The sequence below is a fragment of the Peromyscus eremicus genome, chromosome 20 (assembly GCF_949786415.1).
Source record: "Peromyscus eremicus chromosome 20, PerEre_H2_v1, whole genome shotgun sequence".
In the NCBI taxonomy this organism is placed as follows: Eukaryota; Metazoa; Chordata; class Mammalia; order Rodentia; family Cricetidae; genus Peromyscus; species Peromyscus eremicus.
The window spans coordinates 4,891,477-4,905,714 of record NC_081436.1 but is presented as its reverse complement, the minus strand read 5'-3'; the positions used below and the strand labels follow the sequence as shown (position 1 = coordinate 4,905,714).

The following is a 14,238-nucleotide window of genomic DNA, read 5'->3' as shown; positions in this document are numbered from 1 at the left end:
GAGAATGCCTAGGGGCCTACTAGGAGGTGAATTGTGCCGCCTCCTCAGCATCACCGCGCCAAGGGAGCCAAAGAGATACCCCAAAGACCCAAGGCAGGTTCAAGACCAGTTTCCGGGGGTAAATTAGGACAGGGAGAGCAGGCCAAGGTATGCTCCAAGGCCTCCAGCCCCTCAGCCACAGGCAAGATCCAGCTTCACAGTGCTCTATTTTCTTTTTTTTTTTTTTTTTTGGTTTTTCGAGACAGGGTTTCTCTGTGTAGTTTTTTGCGCCTTTCCTGGAACTCGCTTTGTAGACCAGGCTGGCCTCGAACTCACAGAGATAACGCCTGGCTCTGCCTCCCGAGTGCTGGGATTAAAAGCGTGCGCCACCACCGCCCGGCTCTCAGTGCTCTATTTTCTACCCAAGAAAAGCAGCCTGAAAGCATCAGGGGCACAGGATGTGTTGGTACACATCTGTATTTGTAGCCTAGCCAGGAGGCTCACGAGTCTGAGGCCAGCTTGGGCTACAAATGCAAGACCGACCCCGTCTTTGAAGAAAAGGGGAACCAGAGAGATGGCTCAGAAGGTAAAGCACTTGTTTCTGAAGTCGGTGAGCTCAGTTCAATCTCTGGAAGCTGCCTACAGGTGGAGGGAGAGAGCCAGCTTCACAGTGTCCTCCGATTCCACATTCAAACCAGCGCACACACACAATAATAGTAAAAAAACAAAACAAAATCACTAAAAGAAAAGGGGGGTAGTAGTATCAAGCGAAGAATACAAAGTTTTCTTAACGATCACTATTTATTTCTTTTTACTCTTGTTCCGTTTCTCTTCTTTCAGCTTCTTTTTGGAGACTTTGGGTCTGCTGGCCTTTTTGTATAAGTGATACCCAATCAGGCCCAGGAGTGCTGGCACCATGGCCATGCCCACCAGGGGCAAAACACCCTTCAGCAGCTTTTGCCAGTAGTTGGCTCGAATCAATGCAATCAGCTCCACATCATACTGCACCACGGCATCCGCTAGAAAGGCAGAGGGCAGGGGTAGGGGTCAGAAGCTGCACCCCTGTACCCGCTGGAGGGGCTCTGGGGGAGGGATGGGGGTCAGAAGCTGCACCCCTGCACCCGCTGGAGAGGCTGGGGGGGGGGCGGTAGAACAACTGTGATTTATCCAGAGCTCTGAATAGGGATTAAACCAAGGTAATTTGCAGAAAATAACTGATTCTGGCCATTTGAACTGTAGGGAAGGGCTCCCTCAGAAAAGGCGGAAGAGGGTTAGGAGCAGGCTAAGGACACTCATGTCGATCTTAACTACAACTAAACACGTGGCTTGGAATCAAGGACAGATCTTTGACAGCACAGGAAATCTGTGGATGGGAAACATGCAGGCTCTTCCATATTTACAAGTGAGCATTTATTTAAAGATTTGTTTATTTTTAAGTGTTTTGCCTGATGCACCAAGTGCATGCTTGGTATCCTTGGAGTAAGGAGAGGGTGTCAGATTCCCCCAGGAACTGGAGTTACAAATGGTGGTGAGCCACCACGTGGGTGCTGGGAACTGAACCTGGGTCCTCAAGAGCAGCCAGTGCTCTTAACCACTGAGCCATCTGTCTGGCCCCACAAGTGAGCATTTATATGTGTGAGAATCCTCTGTACCAAACGGACCCCATTTCTAAACAGCCACGTGGATAGGATTTTGTAGAACTATAATTAACTGGAATAAAAGCAGATATCCTTAAAAAGTCCACCCACCGATGAGCACACACAACACGACTGTGAGAGGATTTTCAGAAAAGGTCTGGGAAACGAGAGACGCGCTGAAGGAAGTGGTGGGCAGGCTCAGATAACTTCAACTACAAGCCAAGGAGGAGCACTGGGTGGGCGGAGACAGGGTCTCACTCTGTAGCCCAGGCTGGCCTGGATCTCACTCTGTAGCCCAGGCTGGCCTCGAACTCACAGAGATCCGCCTGCCTCTGCCTCCCGAGTGCACCACCACGCCCACTTGATAAGAGAGATTTTGCTGGGCCCTCCCCACCCTCTTCTCAGGGCTCCCTATAGTATATCACATTGCCAGAACTCTGTGGAGTAGGTCACATTTTACCCAATAGCAAAGAGATACCCATCTTGGAAAATCTGTCCTGTCTGTCTCCACCCTCAGAACAGGTATCAGCAGTAGCACATGAAGGTGAACCCTAGGAACCAGTCGTGGGGGTTACCTCCTTACCAGCTCTATGTGAGGGTTCTTAGAGTTGCCTTTTGGTTTGTTCTGAGTTACTTTAGCGCTCTGAGATAAGCAGTGTAGCCAGCAAGACCCACACAGCTTGAGCAGGTGTCAAAAGTCACCGGCTGCTTGTGTCGAGCCAGCGGGCCCTAACAGGTTGTCTGCGGTCTCCACTGGAGAAAAAGGATGGGCCAGAAGGAGGGGCCCAGCTACTCCTCTCCTCAAATTTGATCTGGACTTTCTCAAGTTCTAGACAGGGCAGAGTGTGTGGCTCTGCTTTGATGGGTGGGAGAAAAGACCTACTCGGTTACCTGGGATAGATGGCGGGTACCCTCGCTTTCCATACGCCAGGTGAGAAGGAATGACTGCTCTTCGCTTCTCTCTGAGGGAAGGAATGAGTCCCAGGCAGTAGAGAGGGGAGCTGGCAGCCCCGGCCCAGCGCCACCAGAAGCACCTCCCACCTCAGTGACACCAAACGTGAATTTTCCCACCTAACAGGTTGACCAGCCAAGGTACCAATAACCTACACACCTCAACTGCCCCCCAAAAACCGACAGCCAGAGAGGTGCCCTCTGCTTTGGATGCCCTCAGGGGTTCCACTGACCTTCACCTTTCCAGTATGGGGGGGGGCCCTTTATCCTACAAGGTCCTGCCTACTGGAGATGCCGAGTGGCAGAGAAACGTCCACCCAGGCAAAGGGGAGGTCAGGCCCGCACCTGTCCAGATACTCACCCCACACACATGTCCAGAAGGCTCTGCTCCAGACCTTGAGGAAGAAAACTGAACTGAGCCACACACCGCCCAGGAGGGAAATCAAAGGCCCCCCATCGACCTTGACAAGTGAGCTTTACTCCGCTTCTCAAACTCAGCCCCCAGCGAAAAGAATTAGAACACGAGGTAGCCAAAGATCCTTAGGGTCTTACTCATTCTAGAAGCCTTTCCAGCGTAACTTAGACGTCTAAGACACTAAGCCAGGGCTTAGGTTAGGGAGAGGACAAAAGGCACAGGTCACATACCTGGAATCACCTGCTTTTGGCCAAGTTCTATAACCAGAGGATCTCTGGTCAGAGAGGTGTCAATAATGCGTCCATCTACCAAGCTGCCCTGAAGACAAAGAGGAAGAACTAACGCCACCTTTCCTCTCACCAGAGAGGCCACACACACACTGGGACCGCCCAGAGGGGATGGCAGCAACCCTCGGCACAGCCTTGCACTGTCCCCGTTTCCCACCCCAACCCCCCGTGGGGCAAAAAGGAACAGGAAGCCCCAAAGGGCTGACACTTCTTAGAGATCTCTCCACCCTTCATTTCTCAGAGCTGGAGAGAAACTGGCGGGAAAACAGGGCGGAGAAAGGAGCAGACAAGAGTATACCCCAACTCCCGTCCCCACGTGCTAGCCGACCCTAGGACCCTAGGATTCAGTTCTCTCGCACAGCTTGCCACGTGTCCAAGCCAAAGCTGACGTGTTTCATTCGGGCACCGCCCCCTCCCAGACCACGCCCCGGCCCCCCAGGCCCCTCACCGTGTAGTGTATGTGCAGCGTGTCTCCAAAGGCAGCGGATTCCGTACACGACTCAGGGGGCTGTACCTATGATCAGACTCCGAGGGTCAAGGCTGCTCCTCCTAAGACCCTATTACTACATCGAGACCCAGCACCTTCTCCCCCAGCTCAGTTCCAGCACTTCCTCTCCTCTTCGTTCTCAGGTTCATTCGAGCCCCATGCTCCCCCGCTATCCCTGGCCTTAAAGGGTGGCGGCGGCGGCGTGGGGGAGGGGGAGGTGGCCCGACAGTGTCCTCACCAGGGTCTCCACTTGGAGGGTCCGGACGGGACTTTCGGTTTCTGGCTCAGCCTCAGCCCGGCACACCGCCCCACCGAGCAGCAGCAGCAGCAGCAGCAGCAGCAGTCGGAGCGGCCAGAGCAAGGGGCGCAGGGACATGACCGCACGAGGTCGGAGCACCCGGGCACCAGGGCTGGCAGGCTGTTCGGGGGGGCAGGCGACCAGGACGCGTTGCCTCAGCTCCAGGCCAGACTGGTGTGGGCGGGTCGCAAGGAGCGAGCTCCTCCTCCTGCGGCCCTCCCTCCACCTTGTCCCCACCTCCTGGAGGGAAGCAGCTGCAGCATTCATTCCCTACCCTGTGATCCCAGGTGGCGGATTCTGACCCATCCGTTAGCCGTTTGGTCCCATGACGAGGGTTGGGCCATGTGATAGCACCTATTTGCCATTTCCCACTGCAATGGGGGCGTTAGTTTCTAACCTTCGAATCACGGGAGGCACAATTGTTCCCATTTTACAGCTAAGGCACTTGCCTAGGGTCATCATGCTAACTGGTGAGAGACAGGATTCAAGCACAAGAATGCATGTCCTGTTCTACTTCTCCTTCTTTTGGTTTTTCGAGACAGTTTCTCTATGTAGCTTTGGGGCCTTTCCTAGAACTCACTCTGTAGCCCAGGCTGGCCTCGAACTCAGAGATCCTCCTGCCTCTGCCTCCCAAGTGCTGGGATTAAAGGCGTGCGCCACCACTGCTCTGTTCTTTCTTCTAAGACATGTTCCCTCCCACTAAGCTGGCAGAGGCAGGTGTCCAAGACAGCCAACTCTTCACCTCTCCCGATCGTTCTTCCCTCAGTTACGACTAGAAAGAGTAACTTCCCCGCCCCCCCCTTCCTGCCTCCCCCCCACACCTTGGAAGGGTTTCTTCCTGTAAAAAGGGATCAGACACTGACCTTTTCTTTCCTGGTTTCCCTCAACACCCTTTTCACAACAGCAGAATGTACAACGGTCTTGGTTTTGTGCAAGGACTTCCGTGTTTAGAAGAGTTTCAAGTAATTTAGGTGGTCTTACCAGTTTCCCTTTTCATAATCTGAACCCTTCCTGAAAACCTAAGCTGTGGTCCCTAGATCCCAGGTCCTGGTCACTCAAAGGCTGTCATGGGGCCGTTTCATGCCATATACTCTTAGACAGTTTCTTGGTTCATGGTCATTTTTTATAATTTATTTATTTGTATTTTATGTACATTGGTGTTCTGCCTGCATATATGTCTGTGTGAGGGTGTCAGACCCCTGGAACAGGAGTTAAAGACGGTTGTGAGCTGCCATGTGGGTGTTGGGACTTGAACCCAGGTCCTCTGGAAGAGCAGCCAGTTCTTACAACCACTGAGCCATCTCTCCAGCCTTGGTTCATGGTCCTCTTTAGCACGGATATTATTCTTAGACACAACTCCACCTGTCTGGCCAGCACCTCGGCTTACACACACCCAACACACACTTGCTCTCATTCGAAACACCCTGCCCTTCCTGCTCCGACCTTTCTGATGGCTCTCATCTATCACACCGAGACTTCTTTCATCTCCCATGTCTAACCAGTCTCCTCCGGGTTCTTCTTCCCAGCCTCCCCAGTGCCTCCATCTCTAGCACAACCACTCTAATTAAGTTCTCATTTTCTCTGTTTTGTGGTACTGAGGATCCAGTCCAGGCATGCACCACTGAGTTGACGTTCCTAACCTAGGATTTAAAAACAAAGAGAAAAAACAACAAAAACAAACCAACTCATTGTCAGGGGCCAGACACTAGTGCTTCAGAGCACTTGCTGTTCTCCCAGAGGACCAGAGTTCAATTCCCTGAACCTACACCAGATGACTCAAAAATGCCTATAACTGCAGTTCCTAGGGCCCCAACACTCTCATCTGGCCTCCACAGGTACCCAAATATGTGGCATACAGATATACATACATACACATAAGTACAAATAAATCTTTTAAAAAAATAACTCACGGCCAGCCAGGTGTGGTAGTGCACACCTTTAATCCCAACACTCAGGAAACAGAGGCAGACAAAATTTCTGTATTTCAGATCGCCTAGGTATGGTGATGCACACCTATAATCCCAGCCCATATAAAACCCTTTCTCAGAAATCAATCAAAACGACAGACAGCAGGAATTCTTGGGGTGAGGGAATGCTCTATAACTGAGGATATGGGATTACATGAATGTATGCATTTTAAAAACCTACCAAATATATGCCTAACATCTGTGCATGTGGCTAGGATATAGCTCAGCCATAGAATGCTTGTCTAGACTTTAATCCCCAGCACTGAGAAAAAGTTCTGTGTATCTCACTATATGAATAGATATTTGGGCAAATATAAAACTGCACTTCAAAGTCTCTCTTGGAACTGGACATGGTAGTGGCTAACAAGATGTAAATCTAAGTGTTGAAAGCAGCTTTAGACTCCTCTCAAGGCACCAATGCTAGGAACCAGATCAGTTCAGGCTCTACTCCTCTCCCCGATTGGCCTCCTGCCCTCCTTTCTGTGCCCAGAAAGTACACAGGATGAGTTAGGCTGTAGCAATCACATTGGATCATGACAATGGAAGGCAGGTCCTAGATGGTGAAGCGCAAAGACGGATCTAAGTCTTTGGTAAGTCGAGACCCACCGTGATAGTCCTGGATTACCTACCACCAAACCCCTCTTAACGGAGATGGAAAGTTCTATCCTATTTTTGTCTTTTAAAGGGAAGCCGCACCCCAAAGCTTCCCTCTTTGGATCATTCTGTACATTGCTACATGCACTCATATCACTTACCATGTCACCAAAAGCTTACATAGTTCCACACTGAATCTGACATGCCAGTTAAAAGCTTGTCACCCAGTTCTCCTTTCCCGAATTGGTCATTTATTACACTGAAAGCCTTTCTCTTTTTAAGAAGTCCAGGCCTGTCGAGTGGTGGCGCATGCCTTTAATCCCAGCTCTTGGGAGGCGAAGGCAGGCAGATCTGAGTTGGAGGCTAGCTTGGTCTACAGAGCAAGTTTTGAACTTGGGATCATCATGCCTCAGACTCCTAAGTGCTGAGATAATAGGTGTGTCCAACCACTCTTGACTCTGAAGAGTGAGCCAAGAGACAGAGCTTGTGCCTCACATTTTTGTGTCTTCAGTGCTCATGCCTGACACGTAAATACTTCATATGTATTAACTGCATCAGATTTCCCTGCTGCTGGACTATGGTCTGGGTTCAGATGATCCCCCATACCTGTTCTGTACCCTCCAGGATGTTTAACTCTTTTCAAGATTCTAGCTAACAGTGACTTTCTTTCCCCTACATCTTAATGAAGCATACATCTACTCTCTTTTCCCTGTTATTGTACATGCTTTGTTTCTCTCTCCCATTTCCCCTCAAACAGCCAGCACACTTGATGACAAGGACCAAGCATGACATGCCTAAAGTCCTCTAGGTACCAGCTGCATGATACTGGACAAATGTTTTGACTTTTCAAACAGGGTCTCTTACAGCCTGTACCGGCATCAAAGCAAAGTTGCCTTAAACCCTTTTTTTAAATTTATTTATGGCATGTACTTACAGGCAGGCATGTGCCATGGTATGTGTGGAGAATTACTTGTCCCATGTGTTTATAGGCAGGCATGTGCCATGGTATGTGTGAATTACTTGTCCCATGTGTTTACAGGCAGGCATGTGCCATGGTGTATGCAGCATCAGAAGACAGCTTGGGAGAGCTGTTTCACTACACGGGATCCCACACAGAACTCAGGTAGTCTGGCTTGGTGGCAGGTGTCTTTTCCTATGGAACATCTCACTAGCTCAGCCTTGAACTCTAGTTCCTCCTCTATATCCCAAGTGCTGGGATTACAAGCCTTCAAACCACATCCAGCCAAATGTTTTATTTTTAATAAACTGTTGAACTATTAAATGAGAAACCACTGAAATATCAAACTATACTTTGAAAATCTCTAAGACAAATGTATATGCTTCAATTTAAGAAGTAAATTAATACAAATGATGTGAACTCGTTTTGTAACTTTTGCCTATATATTCAGAAAAAGTGCAAGGGCCAGATTGGGGGCTGGGGATGCAACTCAGTAGAGTGTTTGCTTGGCATGCATAAAACCCTGGGTTCGGCCGGGCGGTGGTGGCGCACGCCTTTAATCCCAGCACTCGGGAGGCAGAGGCAGGCAGATCTCTGTGAGTTCAAGGCCAGCCTGGTCTACAGAGCGAGATCCAGGAAAGGCGCAAAGCTACACAAAGAAACCCTGTCTCGAAAAAAACAAAAAAAAAAAAAAACAAAAAAACCAAAAAAAAACAAAACCCTGGGTTCAACTGCAGCCCTGCATTAACTGTGCTTGGTGGCACACATCTGTAATGCACAGCCCTGCATTAACTGTGCTTGGTGGCACACATCCGTAATGCCAGTACTTGGGAGGTGGAGGCAGGATTAGGAGTCCAAGTCATCCTCAGCTACATGAGTTCATAGGCCAGCCTGGGATACACAAGGCCCTCTGTCCACCCATTTTCAGACAGGAAGTGTGAGCCTGGCAACTTTAAGAGCTCTCTGCACTTCACTGTTTACCTTCGCCCTGCCAAGAAGCAATGTCAGTTCTGGTGGTTTTGCTTTGACAGGGTCTATGAGCTGCCCGGGAGCTCCAGCTATGTACACCAGGCTGGTCTTGAACTCACAAACACCTGCCTGCCCCTGCCTCCTGAGTGCTGGAATTAAAAAGTCACATGCCAGTCCACCGGCCGAGACCCTGTCTCTTAAAAAAAAAAATCAAAGGAACCCGAAGGATGCACCCAATGGCTGAGGCTGGTCAGGACTTCGGGTGGGAGTGGGAAAAGTGCAGGAGCAGGTGCGGCAGGCGGGTCTACGGAATGTCCGCCTAACATCTGTGCACACTTACGTTGTTGGGATCACTGACAGGAACAACTGCTTGTTATAAAAATATGGGAGTGAACGAGATCTGAATCAGTGAGCGCCAGTGGTTCTCAACTTTCCTAACACTGCAACCTTTTAATACAGTTCCTCATGCTCTGGTGACCCCAACCTTCAAATTACTTCATTGCTACTCCATAACTGTAGTGTCCGATATACAGGATATATCTGATATGCGACCCCGAAGGGTCACGACCCACAGGTTGAAAACTGCTTACGTACGAAACTGTGTAGAGGGTGTTTGTTTCATGAGTGAACCAACGGAGCCTTGGCAGGAGAGTAAAAAGACGGTAAAGGCCATGAACTCTGTGGAAGTTGAGAGAGTCTGAGGAAGTTGAGTCAAGCCTGAGACTTGAGCTGCATCTTCAAGGAGTACTTGTTTTGCTTTTCAGTCTCATGTTGCCCAGGTTGGCCTCAAACTTGTTATGTAGCCAAGGCTGACCTTGAACTCAGCTCCTCTTGCTGTCACAAGCACTGAGATTACACCATCTGTTTTTCTGCAGCGCTAGGGCAGCATCCCAGGACCCTGCACACCGAGCAAGCACTCCACCAGCTGAGTACATGCCCAGCCCTACTGTGGGTTTTTCAGTGAAGGAGGAAAGAGGGCTAAAGGCAAAGAGCCCGGTGTCCGGAGGGAATGCCTGGGCCAGTGCGGCTGAAGCAAAAGGAGAGGGGCAAGTGGAGGGAAACTGAGGGCTGGTGCAGAGGATCTGGAGCGTGGAAGGTGGGAACGCGGAGTGTGAGCACAGCTGTCCTCCGCAGCACACACAAGCAGTGGCACACAGGTAGACAGACGGCTGTCTAGGTTCTGAGGCTCTGTAGGGCACATGACTGGAGGGAAGTGGGTAGGGTAAGGGAAGGCAGTAGTGGGAAGAAAAGGGTAAGGCCATCTCCAACAGTAGCCCACTGATGGGCGTGGGCAGGTGGTGTGCCTTTAATCTCTGAAGAGACTGGCAGAGGCAGACATGTTAGGTAGCAGGTTCCAGGCCAGCAGGGCCACAAATGAGACCCTGGCCCCTCCCCTCAAAAGACCCTCTGAGGGCAACTGACTGAAAGGCCCCAGCCAGGGTCAGGGAAGAATCATTTCCATTAGACTGGGAAGGAACCTGAACTGTGGTTCTGAGAAAGGCAGGAAAGCTGCCCAGTGACACGAGTGGACAACCACATCCAGAAATGCCTGAGCCTTGCAAGTCTGGTCAGTTCACACACAGCTGCCAGATGTGAGCCGGGCACAGCTTCCCACGACCCCCTCTGCTGCTGGGGACTCAGTTCACACACAGCTGCCAGGTGTGAGCTGGGCACCGCTTCCCACGGCCCCCTCTGCTGCTGGGGACTAAATCAAGGACTTGCTTTGTTGTTTTTTCCAGTACTGTGGACGGAACCCAGAGCCTCGAACCTATGAAGCACGCACTCCACTGGCCCCCTTTAGGTGTGGCTTATACACTCCATCATCCAGGAATGATGAAGTTAGCGCCCAAATCCTACAGCTGCTCTAACCAAGATCACGATCGCTCCACCCACACAAGGTGTAGCACACAGAACACTCCCCTTTCATGTGGAATCTGACGCAGTAAGGTCTTTAGTGCCGTGTTTAGAAACCAGAGCCACCCGCTCGGCCTTCTATCCCTTAAGTCTCTGTAGCATTCAACTGTCCTAGGATGGTCCCTGCCAAGATGGCTGGGGTTTGTGTATGCAGTACCAGGGATCAAACCCAGGGCCTCCAAGCAAGTGATCTCCACAGAGCGGAGGGAGGAGGGAGGAGGCACGGGTCAGACTTAGTCCAACCCTCCCGTCTTGTCTGACCACCAGGCAGCCCTCAGGAAGGTGGCCTGCGAGGTGGGTGAGTGGGAGGAAGCCTGTGGAGAACTGCTCAGCTCCATCCACAGGGCACAGCAGTCTTACCTTCAGTATCCTCTCCACTTCTATATCCAGCTTAGAAGCTGCACCGGCTCTAACTGAAGCCCAGACGCTCCCTACAGCGGACGGCTAGAGTGACACACACAAGCAGACACTCACCTTCTAGCCTTTTTTTTTTTTTTTCTTTTTGGTTTTTTGAGACAGGGTTTCTCTGTGTAGCTTTGGAGCCTTTCCTGGAACTCACTCTGTAGCCCAGGCTGGCCTCTGCCTCCCGAGTGCTGGGATTAAAGGTGATTAAAGGAGTGTATCACCACACCAGGCTCACCTTCTAGCTTTAACATTCAACCATCCTGATTCAGCTTCCTCACTTCCGGACCCTCACTGCCTCCACCAACTTTGCTCATGTGACCATGCTCAGGGCTCCCACTTCCTTGGCCCTAACCCTCTGCACCTTTCTCAAGAATCCAGGGTCATTCCTACCCATTCCAGCAACTGGGGTCAGGAAACCCAATTATAGAAACCTGCAAAGGGAAGTATTTGGATTCCATCATTCCCAGCGACCAGTGAGCTCTCCAGCTATTGGGTCAGAGTGAACCAAAGACGGTGCTTAGTGTTCTCATAGCCTGCCCAGGGACATCACTCCCTATACTGATCAGCAGGAAGGAGGAGCATCCTCCTCAGCCATTCCCAAGATTTCAAGGTTCCAGAGCATCCTGAAGTGGATGCCCAGCTCCCCCTAATACAGTGGTGTAACCCATCCTAAACAAATGCCCAAATACAGAGGAAGCACAACATTTCTGCTCACTTTCTATTCTAACTGCATACACGTGCTTGAACTGGAGGTTAGATGCCAGAGCCTCCAGAAACTCACACTACACTCAAGACAGGAAACACACCCCTGTGAAGGGGACGGTTTTGCCTTTCCTCTCACCTAGGCTCTTCTAAGCCTGCTTCCTCTAAGTTCATTTTGGAAGCTGCCTTACCCAGATTATGCTGAAGCAAATAAATCACTTGGATGTGGGTCCTTTGTCAAATCATGACACACAAGCCATGGGAGGCATCCGCCCTGTGGTACCCAGACTTACCTTCAGGTTCCCTCCCTTCATCCTGCATCCCCTCAAAGCTGACAGGTTTGGGCAAGAGCCACAGAGGGCTCCTCTACCTCTCTTGAATCCGAGTGACTAAGGGACAGGGAAGAACCAGTCACCAGCTTCTCCAACTTGTTCTGGTGTCACCAGCCTGTCATTTACTCAATTGCTTGTTAGTATTTACTGTTCTGTGGGGAGAGGGAGGAAAAGACAAACCCAGACCAGGCTGGCCTCCAACTGTCGGAGATCTCCCTGCTCTGCTTCTGAGTGCCGGGATTACAGGCGTGTACCACTACACCCAGCCTCTACTGTTGTCTTATGAAGAGGCTGAGGCTAGGCTCACAGGCTCACACCTGCAATGCAGCACTTGGGAAACAAAGGCAGGAGGATGCTTACAAGTGTGAGGTCAGCAAGCCACGTAGTGGCGATACTCGATTTTAATCCCAACACTCGGGAGGCAGAGGCAGGTGATCACTGTGAGCGATTGTGAGGCCAGCCTGATCTGCAGATCAAGTTCCAGGAGAGCCAGGGCTACACAGAGAAACTGTCTCAAAACAAAATTAAAATAAAAAAGAAAATGCAGTTCAGAAAGTGATCTATTTATTAATAAATAAGGAAAGCACTTGAGAACAATGTTCCTAACTTATGAGCTGAGGGAGCCTGGAGGAAGGAAAGGAAGTAATGCTTGAAGACAGAGGGTTGGTGAGGGGTTGTGTGGCTCAGGGTTTGGAAGCCAGAGACATGGGTGAAAAGCACTGTTCTTGAGGGCGCTGACTGAATGGCAGGAGAAAGGCTGAACGGAGGAATAGCCAGGAAAGAAACGGAGAGGAAACTGAGTGACAATGAAAACTTCACAGGAGTATGTGGGACTCAAACTCAGCACTGAAGCAAGGAGCTGGGGTGTGAGGTGTGGGAGTGGACTTCCCTGCTCATCACCCCTTTTCTCTGTGGAGTTGGGCAGTGGCAGCAGCAGAGGGAAGTGGAGGAGCAGGAATGTAAGCTTCCCAGAGAAGATGCATCCCTCAGGACCCCTGTGGAGTCCCGGATGAGGGTGCACTGACGCCGGGAAACCACGCCCCCAACACAGCCAGCTGGACGGGCCACTGCACTGAACAGATTGTGGTCGGTCTACACTGCACTGAAAACAGATCGCGGTCAGTCTACACTGCCCAGCTGTGCCCTGTGCGCTCTCACTGTCCAAATCCAGGCCCACACAGGCGAGGAGACGCCAATCCATGTACAGGGAGGCCACACTCAGGCTACTGTCACCTCATTCCCAGGGTTGGAAAGACCTAGGACCAGAGGAAGTAAGGTCCAAGTTCGGACCCTGCAAGAGCTTTAGTCCCTGGAGCAGAGGTTCCCAACCTTCTAAGGCTGTGACCCTTTAATACAGTTCCTCGTGCTGTGGGAACCCCAACCTTAACATTATCTCGTTGCTACTCCATATCTGTAATTTTGCTACTGTTATGTATCACAATATTTGACATGCAGGATATCTGATATGTGATCCCTGTCAAAGAGTCACTCAACTCCCAAAGGGGTCTCGACCTACAATTGAGAAATGTGGCCCTAAGTCTATCAACAGGTGGGAAATACAGCTACCTTCAGGGCTGAGCCCCTCAGAAGCTCGTCAGTCACACAGCCCTCATACCCTGGTGCTTGACTCACTGAGACTTCCGTTGGGGTGTGACAGGAAGAAGAGCTCACAACCAGTGTTCCCAACAACCCTGAGCGCCTCCTCCATGACTTACTCTCCGCCCACTCAAGCATGTCCTCCCACCTCTGCAGAGAAAGAACAGTGTGGAAAGGGGCCGTCACAGAACGAACGTCCCCGTCACAAAAGGTCCGTCCCCACGGCCGCGTAGCTGCTGCACAGCATGAAGGTCTCCTCCAAAGCTGCATAAGACAAGTTTAATTTCCAACCAGGGTCACAGTCATTGCATTATCCCACATTTTTGAGCAAGGATAGAGAAGGTGAGTTATTAAACATATACAGTCTACATTCCAGAGAAAGGAAAAAGAAAAAACCCACTTCAGAACTGCAGATACCACTGTAACACCACAAACTTCGGAGGCAGAGGGAAGGGGGAGTCCCCAGAAAGAAACAAGGAAGATCAACAATTAAACCAACCTCAGAAAAGCAGGAGAGTGAGTTTACAGAAATGGAATGGACACCCAACCCCTAAGGACTTGTTAGGTGAATGGGAATATAGAAAGGCCCGTCCCCCACCTCCCCCCAGGAGCCAGAGATGTTACCAAGATGTTACTGCCCCCTGCTGGACATATCTGGAGCAGCATCAAGGCAACATCTACAGCAGCTTCAGCCTGCTCAGCCTCAGGCTGGTCCCAGGAGGCTGAGAAAAACAAGATGCTGGGGCA

At 50.8% G+C, this 14,238-nt stretch overlaps 1 protein-coding gene across 1 annotated transcript; it reads right to left on the bottom strand.

Annotated features, from left to right (window-relative positions):
• Positions 1 to 751: 751 nt before the first annotated feature.
• Fkbp11 (FKBP prolyl isomerase 11) lies at positions 752 to 6,010 on the bottom strand. The gene is made up of 6 exons (XM_059247569.1): positions 3,995 to 6,010; positions 3,718 to 3,783; positions 3,213 to 3,300; positions 2,929 to 2,962; positions 2,508 to 2,578; positions 752 to 998 (listed from the first exon to the last, which is right to left on the bottom strand). The coding sequence occupies exons 1-6, from the start codon at positions 4,319 to 4,321 to the stop codon at positions 781 to 783; spliced, it is 804 nt and encodes a 267-aa protein (XP_059103552.1). The 5' UTR covers positions 4,322 to 6,010; the 3' UTR covers positions 752 to 780.
• Positions 6,011 to 14,238: the final 8,228 nt, after the last annotated feature.

Bases quoted from the DNA above. Each gene is read 5' to 3' on its own strand.
- Fkbp11 (XM_059247569.1), bottom strand. From the start codon at position 4,321: ATGAATGCTGCAGCTGCTTCCCTCCAGGAGGTGGGGACAAGGTGGAGG. The intron at 2,963-3,212 runs GTATGTGACCTG...TTCTTCCTCAAG, and splicing joins CCAAAAGCAGGTGATTCCAG to GTCTGGAGCAGAGCCTTCTG. The intron at 999-2,507 runs GTAACCGAGTAG...CTGCCTTTCTAG, and splicing joins GTACCCGCCATCTATCCCAG to CGGATGCCGTGGTGCAGTAT.